Below are 16,277 nucleotides of genomic sequence, written 5' to 3' on the forward strand. Positions count from 1 at the left end.
GTCAGTAGTCACTGCATACGCGGCGACTAGTTCTCCTGTGCTAGTTCTCATACATGAACCATCTACATAAAGTGTCAGGTCGGGATCCGATAACGGAATGTCTGTCAGGTCTTGTCTTGGCTTTGTCGTAATGTTAATTACTTCCACACAGTCATGTGGGTCTAGATTTGAATTAACTGATGGTAACAGTGTAGCAGGATTCAGAACGTTGCAGCGTCTAATATCTATGTGTGGCTGGAACAGTGTTAATTCATAACCTGTCAAACGTGCAATTGTCAAGTGCTGAGTTTGTGTTCGGTTTAAAAGAACTTCTACTGAATGTGGGACTTGTACTGTCAGGGAATGTCCTAAAACTATGGAATCACTTTGTCTGATAGCTAGTGCTGTGGCTGCAACTGACTTGAGGCACGCAGGCAACGCCTGGGCGACTGGATCTAATGTGCTCGAAAAATAAGCACAGGGCTTGTATTGTCCTGCTTGATCTTGTGTGAGAACAGATAATGCTGTACCTTCGCGTTCAGTAACGAAAAGTGTAAAAGGCTTACTGTAGTTCGGTGTAGCTAGAACTGGAGCTTGACATAGGGCTTTCTTTAACTCGTTGAAACTAAGTGTATGGTCAGATGTCCAAGGGAGGACAGTCGATACGGCTGCCTCCTGTGTCGTTAACTGTATCAGTGGCTTGGCTAGAAATGCATACTGGGGAATCCATTGTCTACAATAAGAAGTAAGGCCGATAAAGGCACGTACCTCCTTCTGGGTTCTGGGCTGGGGAAGACTCGCTATTAACTGGATACGGTCTGGTGTCAACTGCCTACCCCTCTTGGACAGCAAGTGTCCTAAGTATACCACTTGCTGGACACAGAATTGAAGCTTCGAAGGTGACACTTTGTGCCCCATCTCGGCAAGGAAATACAGAACTGTAAGGGATGCTCGCTCGCAGTCACGTTCAGAACGGGCTGTGATCAGTAGATCATCGACATACTGGAGCAGGGCAGTGTCAGTTGGCATGTGAATGTTGTCTAGTTGTCTCTTAAGTGCTTGACTATAAATACTAGGACTTTCTGTGAAACCTTGAGGAGCGCGTGTAAACATATAGCTCCTTCCATTTAAACAAAATCCGAAAAGAAACTGGCTGTCTGGATGAATTGGAACACTAAAAAATGCATTCTTGAGGTCAATGACAGTGAAAAACATGGCTTCGGAATCAATAGCAGTTAACAGGGATGAGATGTCTGGGACAACTGGGTACTGAGGAATAATACATTTATTAAGCTCTCGTAAATCAATCACTAATCGATATACTGGGGGTGCATTCGGATCAGTACGTTTCATGACTGGAATGATCGGAGAATTACATATATTGGAGTCAGTTTCTACAACTACTCCTTGAGCCATGAGCTCGTCAATAATTTTGGATAAGGCTGCTACAGCCTCAGGTGGCAATCTGTACTGTCTGATTCGGGGTAACACTACACCTGGCTTGAGAGTCACACGATGGGGTGTGATTTGCATGTAACCTACATCAGTTGGACCTTGCGCCCATAAATGCTGTGGAACATTAGACAATCTTGAATCAAAATCTCGTAATACATAGTGACCCTTAAAGTCACGTAGGAACAGACGTATTCCCTCTGGGGAACAGCAAATAACTGCACCTAATTCTTTCAGTGTCTTAATACCTAATAGATTTTCTGGACATGACTTAGTAAGTAACAGATCAGTAGTGCGGGACAATGGACCTACTTCTAGAGTGACTGGCTTAGATATCTCATTAACTATTGGTTTTCCTGAAAATCCAAGGGAAACATTTCTTGAGCCTGAGAGCGGAGCCCCTGGAACTTCGGCATGATTAATTGTGGTCCTACTTGCCCCTGTATCGATCAAAAACTTTCTGTCTTTCCCTAATACTTGACTGTGAACATAGGGACCTTCTTGATCTACAGGTATCTCGATGAGAGGCAAGCCTACCTCCCTCTCTAGGCTGTTTCATGAATATGGCTGGTACTCTGGATACTCAGACTGCGCATACTGATACATCTGCGATGTAACGTGCTGTGTTGCAGCAATAGGCTGCGGTGCTGTAACTGTCTGTTGTGCATTCGGTGACTGAGGAATCTGTGAAACTTGTTCTTGTCTAGGCGGACGTGGTCTTTCTTTAGTCTTACCAGTAGCTATGTTATGTTTCAGAACTGCACACTCGTTTATAAAATGACCTGGCTGTTTACAATAATTGCAGTTCCCTTTAACGGGAGCTGCAGAATGACTGGCTTGATTCGGACCCCTCTTCTGACTGTCTTGAGGAACAGATTGTGCAACTAGCACCTTCATTTTCGTGTCTTTCATACGTTTTCTTTCGTGTTCTTGCTCTTCTCTGATTCTATTCTGGTGGTACTGGAGCATCTGGAGCATCTGGGACGGAGTATTTGCTTGCCAGGTGCTTTCGACTTTCAAAACTCGATTTTTAATTTGTGGACTTGAATTCTCGACTAATTTGGTAACGAAAAGATGAGGGTATGACTCACTACTTGTCTTGAGACCACTATTAATACTGAAACATTTCTCAAATCTAGAATAAAAATCACTAATGTCTTCATCTTGTTTCTGTTTACAGGCTGAGATTGCATCCCAGTCTTCTTTTCTCGTTGTCAATAATCTGGGTAAAACTTGAATCAATAATTCTGGTAATTCTTTACATTTATCTCCAAGACCGGTACCTGGTACTCGTGCCTTGTCTTCAGCTTCTAGAGCTGCCCAATCGATCTTTTTCTCTCCCACCTCCCATTCTTTTTCTTTTAACTTTTCATATACCCCTGCGGGTAACAGGACCTTTAACATTTTAATGATATCTGGGTAAGTGTATTCTCCCATACGGAGCATGTCTTTTAATTCTCTATGGAACCCTGCTGGATCTTTGTCATGACAGGGAATTAATTTCTTCATTTCAAGAAGTTCCATCTTTGATATTGGAGTGTATACAAACACTCGTTGCATTACGCCACCCGCCCCTTGGACTGGGTGGACTTCTCGTAACGGATTCTGTCTGTCTATGTGAAACGATTTACTTTCTGGGGGTGAGACATGAACAAAGTGTGGGTTCAGGAACGTTCTATATTTGTGACGCTGTTCTAGAATGACACTTATTAAATCGGTACCTAAACCTCTCCATCTATACTGGAGTAACTCGTTCAGGACATCGTGCAACGGGCCTGGATCAGAATGTTGACCCTCATACAGAGTAATGAGGTGCTGAATCATATACATACCCACCAGTCGTTGCTCGGCTGGGGGCAGTTTCAGAAACATTTGTGCCACTATTTCGTCTGGAAAAGTGGTAGAATCAGTAATCCATCGGACTGCTGATCGGGCTAGTTCTTGTTCATGCATGGTACTTAATTCACTGTAACCGATTCGTGATTTCAGAATGTGATCGGTAGCTTGAAATACTTGTTCTAGGGAACCTTGTTCTGGCGCTGAATGATGACAAATAGACTTGTGTTCTAGGCGTAAATGGCGATCTGGAAATCTGGATTTTCCTACATACGCTATTCTGGCGGGATTCTCGTTCTCTTCCTCTTCAGGATCAGAGATACTTTCTTTCTCGCTTACTTGTGCTGCTTTACGCTGTTCGTGTAACCTTATTATTTCTTTACGGATTTTCTTGTACATACTCTCCATGGCACTGACGGTCTTGTGCTTACCCTCGGCTATATTATCACTCCACCTTGTCAGGATTCTCATTTCGGCGGGATCTTTAGACGGGTAATCTTGCTCTCTTATTAGACAATTGATCAGGAACTTTAATATCATGAGCTGAATCTCGGCTTTCCTTTGAGACATAATCTCGCCAATACTTTCTGGATCATCCCCTGTACGGATGAAACGATATATTCTGTCTAGATCTTCTTTCATATTCGGTAAGGTGACTAGATACTCGGTCACTCTCCTTACACGTACGGAATATAAAACCATATTATACTCGCCTGGGACTGCGTCATAGACACATTCGTTAAGGGCTTGTCTGATTTCTGTGACAGACTTATTACTTTTAGGAGTACGCTGTGATGCTTGAGCATGTAATTCGAGTGCTGATAAACGCTTGTGTGGCGGCGGGGTTTGAGGGAGACCTCCTCCCGCGGCCCCTATACTAGAATCGTCGACTGACATTCTTCGTCCTGGCAGGGTCGGTAATTGTACTTGTATGGCGGACTGGGCCGGGGGAGCTGTTAAGGGCAACCCGGTGTCTGGAAGAGCATGAATTACCTGGTTTACAGGGACTGGCGGAGCGCGGACAGGATTTGCATATTCGGGGACTGTGTCGTCCAAATAGGACGAAATAAAAATATCAGCTGCGGTCTGTTTATGACGTAGCTTGGTCGGAACTAATGGTGGCGGGAAATTACTGGATGCCTCTGGGGTCGCTTTTGGCAAACCTTCGGCAAGGAGAGGATACATACCCCTAATGAGGGCATGCCTCTGTCTGTCTGACTGTTCGACTTTGACTTGTTCACCTATCTCGATTAATTCTCTTTCTTGGGCTCGTTCTTGGGATTCTCTACTTAACTCTAGCTTTCTGACTTCCTTTTCCGTTCTTCTATGCGCTTCCTTACGCCATAACTCGATGGCATCTTTCTGTGACTGTCTGGCTTTCTTTTTCCATAATGCTTCTTCTACTCGCATGATACATTCGGCATCCCATGTACCCGATACGGGCCATCTATACTTTTCTTCTAACTGTTTGGTATACTCTACCCATAAATCTAGATACATTATGGCGCTTATGCCATGTTTCTGATACATAAAATGACCTGGACTGTCCCTAGGCGGGACAGGAACCGCTTCCTCTAATAGACCTTTTCTAGTTTTTAACTGACGTAATTTGGAAAATATAGGCATGACTGAACTGTAATCTGGACACAATACAATACACAATAAAAACACGAAATCACATCGCACTCATACCACAACAGTAAGATACATGAAGAACATTTATAAATAACAGTTCGAACAGAATATTACCTGGAATACTGAGAGCAGAAATACAAGAATTTTCTCGAGAACGGAACAGACTAGAGTTACTGGATGCACTGCTGTAACAGTACGGAACATACCGGTCCCATAAAGGAACGCATCAAGACCCGTATCCACCTAGGTGAACACTTCGTTTGTGAGTCTGGGCACCACCAACCCACGGACCAGGAGTCAATTTAGATTGGTCCTGTCTAGATACTACCCCAGCAATGGTACTCACCGGGCAGCACGGAACGGAAGGCCTCGGACTGGACTGGACGACGGACGACGAACTTCGGACTTCAGTTACGGGTGGGCCTCCGGATACCTCGGACCTTGGACTCTCAGCTTGGGCTCTGGTCGGGACTCGCCGCGTTCCTCCACCGTCTCGCTCGGATGCTGGACCGCCTCCTCCGTCTCCTCCGTGGGCCTGAGGGATACTTGAGCAGAAATATCTGCCGCTGCGCAGAAGAGTTCCGTCACGACTGCAGAGGGTCAGGGGGTCGGCGTGGCTTCACCGACGCGTGGGGAAAGGGCAAGTCCCTGTTCGGGCGCCATTATGTGGTAAATAAATAAATAATACCCTATTTTTGACTAGACTTATAGCATAACAGATAGCTCAATAAATAAGAGTCAGGATTCGAGGTAGTAGGAGTTTCTGCAGGTTTATTACAGCATAAGGACAGGATCAGGACAACCTGCATAGGAACAGAATGACAGGGCCCAGCAGGACAACTGGGGCCCAGCAGGGGAAAAGAGGCCCAGCAGCTGCTGGGGCTAGGTCTGGGATGAGCGCGCTAACTTTTAATAATAATACATTGACTTATATACATAGCGCAAACACATAGCATTACACTGCAGTAGGCGTAGCAGTGGGTGGAGCAGAAGGCGTGACGCGTAGCAGTCGCGAAAGATAACAGTAAAAAAGAGGTGTAACTGGGAGTATACTTAGACATGTGATGCAAACGTAACAGAATATGTCATAAATGGGCGGAAACATTGGAGGGGGCTACCTAAGGAGCCGGGACCTCTAACCTAATGGTGCGCGAAAACTGGCAATGACGTGTTACTAGGAGAAGCTGGGGGCTACGAACTCTGTGCTAGGAGCAGAGACTGAAGTCTGGAGGGTCGGAGCGACATGTACCTAAACAGTATCTAGTATCTGATGTTTAGGGAACATGTTGATAGGAACTAGAAGTCATGAGGGGAAAAGCTAACTTGATTCTAAGACTGGACCATGCATTATTCTACATGTAGTGCGTGATGAAGAATACTAAATGACCATTAAATACAGTATTTCTCTAACGTGGAGCCGAGTAGGCTAGACAATGACGGAAACTATTGATGCAGTTCAGTAGCTCAGGAATGCAGAAGGAGGACTGAACTGATAACTGGAACTATAACATACTTTTGGCAGACTCAGAGGCAGAGCCAAGCTACACCGGGCACTGCGAGGCAGGAAGTAAGTGAAGGGTCGAGGATACAGGTGGGGGCTGTATCGCTCCTCAGCGTGGCTTTCAGGAGACAGGAGCTGAGTCTGATGTCCGGGCCCTTTTGAGGCCTGGAAACGGGGACTTTATAATGGAATAACGTGCACACTGGGAAACGTGGCAACATAACTTTACATAGGCCTGATATTCGTAGTATTCACGAGAACTGGAAAATGACATGCTAGAGGTGGACACAACTGTAATTGCGTCATTAATCAGACATGGGGAATAACATATGCATATTGGTCATGCACACATAACATATGATGGATGAGGCGTAGGGACACAGAACATGGCAAAATTTACTTTTCCACAAACCCGCCACCATAATTAACAATTCTCCTACTCCTTTCCCTTTTAGAACTCCTTCAATAAGCTGCTGAAGGGCTTGCACAGGACGCCATGTTACACGTACATCATATCCGGGGGTGACAAGTAAGTGTATGTACGGTGGAGCTGATTCACAAGTATCTTTTTCCCTGAGCAGTGGTGTTGCTCCAGGCTTCGGTGAGCCTTCCCTGAGACTTGGCTGTGACTAGCTCGCATTTCCTAGTCTAAAGCGTGTTTAGGCACGGATTTCTGGGGTGAAATCCCTCGATAAAGGGCTGCAACAGGATTTCTCTGTGGCATGTGAGGGGGATGAATAGACAAATATCTTAAACATTTACTTGCAGTGGATTGCTATCTTTGCATAATTATTGATTCTGTGTCGCACAAGAAGCGTTCAAATCATTTAAAAGGTGCATTGTACAAGTCTACCGCTGGGTAGCGCAGTCTGTGGTTCACCGAGCATAACAGTGTTTGTTTGGTGTTAGCAAACTACAGTCCACAGAGAGGATGTGATGCTTAAGGCAGTGGTTGAAAAGAAGGGGTCCAGCAGGATCCTAGATCTGGCACCTATTTCTGAGCCAGATCCTGGAGGTCCTGGCATAAATAATTTGCCGCACCGGGGTGCTTCTCGCTCCAAGCACCAGGGGTGAGGGAGGTATCCTATTTATTTTTAGTTCTGCTCGGTCAACACTAATGATCAGTTAAAGGGCCATCAGCACTCCTTGTTTTTTAGTGTTGTCGTGACTGGCAGCTGTCTGGGCCAGAACGTCTTTTTTTAAAGTTTAAAGATTACATTTATTTAAAAATCTGAATATTTTAACAGGATAGTATACCCATCTATTCAAAACGGTGTAACTAGAAGTGTACTATAATAATAAATATAGGTAACAGAACACATTGTGGAAAGCAAAAAGAAAAATAGAAGAAAAGATTATATGATTGTATCATTGCTTAGAAAATTTTACAATAGCATTAAAAATAATAATATATATTTCAAATGAGCATAATAACAGTACGATGTCAAGGAGGTATGGGTACCTCTTTAATCTGTTGACTATGTAAATTGGCAGATTTTGCAGAAGAATCTAGAAAAATCGTCACTGGTGACCAGAGAATGTTTCTTCTGATAGCAAACTAAAAAGGATTGACCTATGCTCTGTAGCAAGACTTTGATTATTACAAAAGTCTTTCTAGGATTTCGTTATTTTCTGAAAGACAACTGGCAATAGTAAATTTAAAATATCTACCTTTACTGAATAAAAGGACCAAACATTTGATACACTGCCTAGAAATCTTTTTAAAATTAAAGGGTACTTCAGAGTGAAAAATTGTTTGGATCTGTCTCCAAACCTCCATCCAAAATTGATAAGTGGAAGGACAATTAAACAACATAGTTTTTAAGCAGATGAAGTATATTACAGGCTCTATTGTTGCAGGGCCTACTTTGCCTCACATCTTCCTGTGAAGGTCACTGCCTCTGGACAATTGACCCCTCTCAACCATGATAGGACCCATTTCGAACTGCACTTTAAAAGCCTTTTTGTTTTTTTTTACCATTTCTCTTTTCCTTGGGGACTGAGGTATCTACCTCTGCTAACCCTACCTTAGCCAGCATAACACCCAGCTTACACAAAGAGGTTACCCTTAACTGGAGTAACCCCACCGTGGTCAGCAGGGTCTGGGGGACTAGCTTGGTATTTAAGATGGAGTCAGACCACCATGCCAAGGACAGTGCAGCCATAAAGGCTAACACCCAGCAGAAGCCACTGACAGGAGTGTGTCATGTTTTGAAACATGGTTTTCACCATATCACACAGCTTGCAGTGGCATTCTGTGTGGAATTTGTATGTGGTTCCCTTACGGTGGCACACGATATGCTGCAGCCCTTAGGGATCTTCTTTAGTACCCATTCCCTAGGTACCTGGTGTATCATTTACAATGGACCTACAGGGGTGCTAAAGCCAATTGTAGCACACTACACCTTGTTTTTGGAAGGAGCACTGGCACTGAGGTCTGGTTAGCAGGCCTTCGTGCGCAGTCGGAGTCAAAATTCTACCTCTAGCAGCTGAAAAGGGGGCAATAAGTGAGGGACAACTGAAATAAAAGCCTCCCAGTTTCCTACAGGTGTATAAAGAATATGATTATACTTGTTAAATTTGGCTATACTATCTTCATCTTTGTGAACAATAGTTTAATAATCACACGAAACAAAATGTACCTTGAAGCAATCTTTCTTTATTTTATAATTAGCCAAAGGTTTCCCAGCCTTAATTGTCCTCTACAACACTTAGCACTGGACTTAAGAAGATATGAGGCAGCATCCTCCATTTAACGTGTATTAAACTCAAATTTGGCTTTAATCAACTCTTATAAACATGTTTCCCATTTAAAAATGTAGTATGTATGCTCCAATTTTTTTAATGGTTTAGGATATTAAGTCATTTTTTGGAATAGAGAAAGAATGACATCTCTAGAGGCAGCCTTTTAAAGTATCCCAGATAGTCTGTGGAGACATCTGTGGTGTTTTAATTAATTTAAAAAAAGTAAATCAAACATTTTTTTAAAACTGTGTGTTAAAGTGGGATAAAAAAAGAGAATCATTCAATCTCCATCATTTATTACAGTTACCAATGGGTAGAAGGTCTAAATCTAATGTAACAAGGGCATGGTTGGTAATAAAATAGATCCAGTCTCTGCATGTAAAATATAGAGACTTGGAGACAAAGTAATAATCCTGTACTGGGGAAAATGTACAGGTGTGAAAACTTGTATTCTTTTAGAGTAGGAGTGCAGAGTCTCCAAGTGTCTAATATAGATCTTTGTGTTATAGTGGAGGTAAATTGTGAATGCATAGGCGATGGAATAAAAGTTGTTTTGGGGTTGTGATCAATAAGGGGATCTGTGATCCTTTACAATCTCATCCAATAAATAGATAGTCCTCAGTAATTGTCACTGATTTAGCCAAAATTTCAGGCCAGAAAGATCTGTCTTTCTAATGTGTAGGAGCATAGACATTGAATATAGTAAAAGGTATTTTATCAATTTTCAAAGATACAGAAACTCGTCTTTCTTCTGAATCAGGCGCTTGTGAAATTACTCGAGTATCTAAAGATTTGTTGCAGAGTATGGCTACTACTTCGCGTTTACCTGTGCCCGGGGAGGACTAAGTATGGCCAATCCAATTACTTTTAAGTTTGTTAATCTCCTTCTCCAATATGTGTGTTTCTTGTAACAATACAATATCAGCTTTAATTTTGCATAGATGAGACAGTATCCTTTGTCTTATTATAGGAGACTGCACACCTTTAACGTTCCATGAAATAACTCTCAAAGTCATGTAAGAAGAAGTAAAATGTATGCAACAGTAACAATCAAAAATCAACACCAGTGTAAAAACTGAAAAGAGTAAGCAATGAAACAGGAGTACAGAAGAATATAGAGAGGGAAACTAGATTAATTAAATAGAAAATATAGGAGGAAAAAGGGAAGTAAAGAAAGAGGGATCAGGAAAAGGAGGGAAAAGAAAGAAGACAAAAAGCATAAATGACATAACAAAAAAGACATACCTATAGAACAAACGGATTGTTGACGGTGATGAAGCCATATGAGGAAGATGACAAAACCTGGAACTGTCAACAAAGGGGAAGACCACATAAAACGGTATTAATGTGCTCTTCAGAATTTAGGAGATATGCCTAAAGGGAAATAAAAATAGATTAGTGAAACCTGTTCATACAGTGGGAGAGAATAAGACAAAATGCATACAGTAATTATATAACCAATAGAACAGTCAGAAGGATTAAAATAAGAACTACATCAAACAACAAAAATCAAGTGGTAGGGAATTTTGAAATATCCATCGATTCTCCCCGTGGTCTGTCTATGAGATTGCTGTAAAAGAGAGGGTTCCTCATATTTCATAGTCTTATTCTTACAAGGCACCTTAAATAAACAAAGGTGGAAAAGGTTAAATCTGGCATTCAAAGAACAAAGAGCTGATCGCATATCAAGGAATCTTTTCCACCTGTCGACGGTTAACTTGGCAAAATCCTGAGCAAAGAACAAGTTGGATCTAGACTATGCAATACAACCTTTGGCTTTAGCGGCTTTAATAAATTTGAGGGGGTCAACATACTCTAAAAAGAAGATGATAATTCCTCTAGGTTTCTGCGATGAGAAGATGAGTGGGCAAGTCTGAACTCCCGCTGTATATTTAATAACGGGGAGCCTGGCATATCTAGAACTTTATGTATGAATGACTGAAATCAATCAATTAATCAATCAAAGCATTTGTATAGCGCACTACTCACCCGGAGGGTCTCAAGGCGCTAGGGGAGGGGGGGTCCGCTACTGCTCGAACAGCCAGGTCTTGAGCTGCTTCCTGAAGGCGTGGTGGTCCTGGGTCAGGCGGAGGTGGGTCGGGAGGGAGTTCCAAGTCTTGGCGGCGAGGTAGGAGAAGGGCCTTCCCCCTGTGGTGGCTCTTCGGATGCGGGGGATGGCGGCGAGGGCGTGGCTGGTCGATCGAAGCTGGCGTTTGGGAGCGTAGAAGTTGAGGCGGCTGTTAAGGTATCCTGGGCCTTGGTTGTGCAGGGCTTTGTGTGCGTGAGTGAGGAGACGGAAGGTGATTCGCTTGTTGACCGGGAGCCAGTGCAGGTCTCTCAGGTGTCCGGAGATGTGGCTGCGGCGGGGGATGTCCAGGATGAGTCGTGCTGAGGCGTTCTGGATCCGCTGGAGCCTCTTCTGGAGTTTGGCGGTGGTTCCGGCGTAGAGGGAGTTGCCGTAGTCCAGTCGGCTGGTGACGAGGGCCTGGGTGACCGTCTTCCTGGTCTCGGTGGGGATCCACCGGAAGATCTTGCGTAGCATGCGTAGGATATTAAAGCATGACGAGGAGACGGCGTTGACTTGTCTGGTCATGGAGAGGGAGGAGTCCAGGATGAAGCCTAGGTTGCGTGCGTGGTCTGTTGGTTTGGGTGCGCTGCCTAGGGCGGGGGGCCACCAGGAGTCGTCCCAGGCGGAGGGTGAGGATCCCAGGATGAGGACTTCCGTCTTGTGAAAGAAAGAGATGGGATCTGAGCCTTCCACTCATCTCCGTGAAACCATAAATGTGAAGATAGTTTCTTCTGTTACAAATTTTAAAATCTTCAGCCTGTTTTTTCAGGTGTGACACTTTGTTCCACTTGTGTAACATTATCTTCCATGAGTATCCATTTATCATTCAAAAGGTGAAGTTCTTTTTTGATTTCCTCCATTTAAGGTTTAAGAACCTGAATATCCTTCAAGTAAAAGTTCAATGGAACTAGTATTAGGAGGCTTTATGGGAGATGGAGGATCTTTTTTGCTCTTTTATGAGTTGGAATGGAGTTTGTGGAATTCAGTTTGGAGGTCATTTTGGTAGTAGTGGGTGGAATAGTCCCAACAGCGGAAGAAAAAGATAATGAAACAGACTCCAGACAGGCACCCTCCATGATGTTAGCCAAGGCAGAGAAAGAGTTAGAAGAGTCAACTGTAATATTATTTGAAGAAACAGACCTGGTAGGTGTATGTAGCTTCACATTCCGAGTTTTCCCCATAAGGCAGCAAGGCAATGAGGCAGGGAGGCAGCAAGACAGTGAATAAAGGTAGCAGTCACTATATTAAAAAAGAAATGTGACATATAGGTGAGGAATGTCAGAGAAATGTCAGAAACAAAAAAGAAACCATTTAGTCATAATTTTATGTCGGCTGTCTGTAGAACCTGGGGTAATACAGGGAAGAGCACACTGGAACACGGCTGTTACTTTATGATCAAAATGCTTTCGAGACATCTACATCAGCGCTCTTGTAGTCTATGAAGAAGAAATGCTGCAGAACATGTAGAAGCGGCTTAAAAAATGAATTTTGACATTGAGAAGAGGTTCCCTCCGCATGTTGAGCCCATCAAGGAGCTGCTAGCTGACTGTATGGAAACCGCCCTTACAACTACACTGGAGCTCCTCAATTGGCTTCCATCTCTGACCTACCGAGCCACACATCCAGAGCCGACTGTCTTGATGACAGTGCTATGGATGAAAAAAAAGAAAACCAGTTTGTTGTCACTACATAAGTGCTTATGAGATAAACTATGATTTGGGGGCAGGTTTTTCTGATGCCTTCCAGCTCGGTATGTAAGATTTACGCATGCACTGTGAGGCGATCAGAAATATCTGTCTACATGAGTCTGTACACTAATACCCATTTGTGTAGCTCTTACTAATAATTGTTTATACTTATCCAAAGCAACGTTTTGACAGTCTTGGATCAACAAAAAGATAAATATAGCTCTGATTATGCCTTTCAGTTTGCGTGCAGTGTCTTGATACCAGTCCTTAACTTACTAATCTCGATTACAAGGATTGTAACTTGTGCCCAGCAAGTAACTAAAGGAACTCAGCAACAAAAACAGGTGCCCCTTGAGCTATAAACATCTTCTACAAACCTGTACACACAAAACATTATATAGAAACCTCCTACATGCTTGTTGCACACTGTATTTTAACGCAGGAACATTAAACATGCATGCTATTTTATGATGAGTCTAACTTGTCACTAGATGGCAAATCTCTTCAGCAAGAAGTACATTAGTCACCTAAGGTATCTTACCATTATTCTATCCTGGTGCTTTTTTAGTAAACAAACATCCTTGCAGCTGGTGCCTTAGTTTGAATGTTTAAAAATGCAATCTGTGACCAGTTAAGTCTAAACAGGCGTACTCTCATATTTATCCCTACTACCAATTTATTTGTAACAGAGTTTAAATAAATAAGCATATATGTTGACTGCCACACCCTGTGCCAGGAATTTCAAAAGACTAACCTGCTGTTGGTCTCCTGAGGGAGCGACATTACATGAAGTTGAACTGATTAGACAACCTTTTCCCTAGCTCTACTACCAGGCTAGCTCCACCATGCTAGATTCTGCAAAGTAGAGTCAGGAAGGCAGAGGAAGGAGGATTGGGTAACAGAAAACAAAGTCACAGTGTTAAACCTGGGAGCAGCTCCTCGGGTATGTGGTGGGTGACCTCTGATGTGATGCCTGGGTACCTCTAGCGATCATTGACTGGAGACGTTTGCTTAAAGAGTAAACAAGCATCAGACTATGTTCACTTACTTAATATGCATGCTTGCTATTAAGTGCTTTGGCTTAAGGTCTGATTACCCAGTAACCCCTTTGTCCCCATGAAATATTTGTTTTTGTTGTCACAATGGAACCTTGTCATAAATCACTGGTTTTAGACTATTTGTAAGTTAAAGCACAAAGAATTGAGTGCAGTTTTTCTCAGTAGGCTAAATATCACCCCCACTTCCCACCTTTGTCTATTTTAAAAGAAATCAAAAGTAAGCTTTTCTTTATAAACTCAAGTTGGTTTCACTCAAGGGCGAGTTACAAGGCAAAATGCTTTATCACTAGGAATGTTCTCGATACGCTGAATCAAATACAAGATTAAACAATAAAGGCCTCTGAATTCGAAGGAAAAGTCTGTACTAGAAGTATTTCCACAAAATAACAGTCTTTCACTTAAAAAAAGTTTCCCAAATAATGTCTCTTCCTTTTTTTTGCAGAGTTCCTGCATCTTGTAAAATGAAAACAGTTTATCAGTAGTGCACGTCATGCGCTTTATAACCTGTTTCTATTAAATGATTCATTGTTTTCTTCTCTCTATCATTGATTCATGAGCTTCCACAGAGAGTTTGTCCTTTCAGCTCGGTTGTCTGTGACTGCAGGTATCTCCGAAATCAGGAGTCTACAGAGACTCTGGAATGGAACAGCTGTTGGGAATAATTAAATATATTGTGAGTTTCAAAGGCTTCTCCTTGAAAGCAGACACAGGGAGCTCCTGCTCCCTCTCGAAACTTGTGAGAATAAGTACAGATGGGAATCCAGGTGCCGCATAAAAAACCTATCCCTGTCCATCTGCCTCCGACGCCTACTAAAATCTGCAAGCCCTGGTGATTTTACTTAAAGACACAGTCCTTTTGCTGAAACACGAGCAGTAACAACATAATAAATACAATGTTAGCACAATGCAGCACTCACGTTATTTTAATTATGCTTCAGTTTACTCATAAATGTACTTACCCCCCCAAAGCGCAACTACATTAGCTTGCTCCTTTGGAAGTAGGACCATGACACCCCACTCTACGTGACTCTGCTTCTCGGGTTCTGCGCCCCCCTTCTGCTGCCTACCTTTGACCCCTAATTTTATAGGATCCTGAAGTAAATTGTTTTAGTTTCCAGTGCTGGCTAAGAGGCTGTTTGAGGTGCATTGTGTGTAAATGATCCCTGTGAATGTTTCCTTTGTGTGGTGGGGTACAGGATCCAGCATAAACTGTTGAGCCGGGCATAACTGATCCTGCACCATTTCCTATGACCTTTCTAAGAAATGTCTTTATTCCATAGAAGCCCCAATAGATGTTTATGCTGACATTGTGATACATGTGGCACATACAGCCTGGGTGTGGCTGGTCAGCTTTCACGTTACGTACCTCACCACCCATATATATCAGAGACTGGCAGTGTAAGTTAAGTTTACAATGTGCACTATTTGGTCACAGTTTCCTTTCTTCTTGTGCAGGGCCCTACTAACCTCCCAGGAGGCTGCTGAAGACAGCCCCTCCCTAGGGGTGGCGGAACTAGAAAAGGTATGTGCTGGACCCAGAGCTGGACAGACTGTTCTCATCTGTTCTCATGGCTGCCAGACACCTGTGTCACCACCTTCTCACTGTCTCCTTTTACAGGTCTGTGAAGGGAAGAAGAAAGTGGTTTTCTTTGGAATCTCCTGCGGTTTGTCTGTGAGTAGAATAATTCACTGCACTGTATCATAGTGTAGCCAATAGTATTCAATTCCTACAGTTTATTATTGTGTTTTCAATTTCACTGCATTCATTTCAATTCATTTAATTTCTTTATTCGGCATTTTCATTAAACACCATAAAAGTACAATAAAAGCTTTTGAACTATACAATTTAAAAAACATTCGGAGTGAGAAACACATTGAAAATGATATAGTATTCATGATTACATAGTTCGTTTAAAAGACCAATACTCCCCCCAGTATTTACTCAACTGATGCCTCTAGTTTCCCTCAGTTTAGCTGCTGATCTTAAAAAATTTGTCACCGCAAATGAAGTCAGATGATCTCGGGCCATTTGTAAATATAAGAGGGCTTCTGACACATGTCTAAAATTAGCCTTTTTTAGCAATATTATTATTTTATTTATTAAAAAACGATGCCTGGACATTGAATAAAAAGGGCATAACGATACAAAATGAAGGGTATCCTGCAGAGATCGTTGATCGCAGCCACAAGGACCCTTTGATTCAACAGAATTTGTAAAACCTGCTGGCTCAGCTAGCAGGTGATGTAGAAGGTTGAGCCTAAAACGAGTTATTAAAAATCTGTCATGGGCGTTATGTATTAGTGCAAGATAGGGC

At 42.7% G+C, this 16,277-nt stretch overlaps 1 protein-coding gene across 1 annotated transcript in view; it reads left to right on the plus strand.

The window, feature by feature from the left end:
* The window catches only part of GCKR (glucokinase regulator), a 166,806-nt gene that overhangs the window by 73,479 nt on the left and 77,050 nt on the right, over nt 1-16,277 (plus strand). The window contains exons 5-7 of the mRNA XM_078650117.1: nt 6,859-6,932; nt 15,418-15,484; nt 15,581-15,634. Coding sequence (XP_078506243.1) covers nt 6,859-6,932; nt 15,418-15,484; nt 15,581-15,634 — 195 coding nt within the window. The remainder of the gene's footprint in view (nt 1-6,858; nt 6,933-15,417; nt 15,485-15,580; nt 15,635-16,277) is intronic.

Source organism: Lissotriton helveticus, chromosome 6 (genome assembly GCF_964261635.1).
Source record: "Lissotriton helveticus chromosome 6, aLisHel1.1, whole genome shotgun sequence".
Classification (NCBI taxonomy): domain Eukaryota; kingdom Metazoa; phylum Chordata; class Amphibia; order Caudata; family Salamandridae; genus Lissotriton; species Lissotriton helveticus.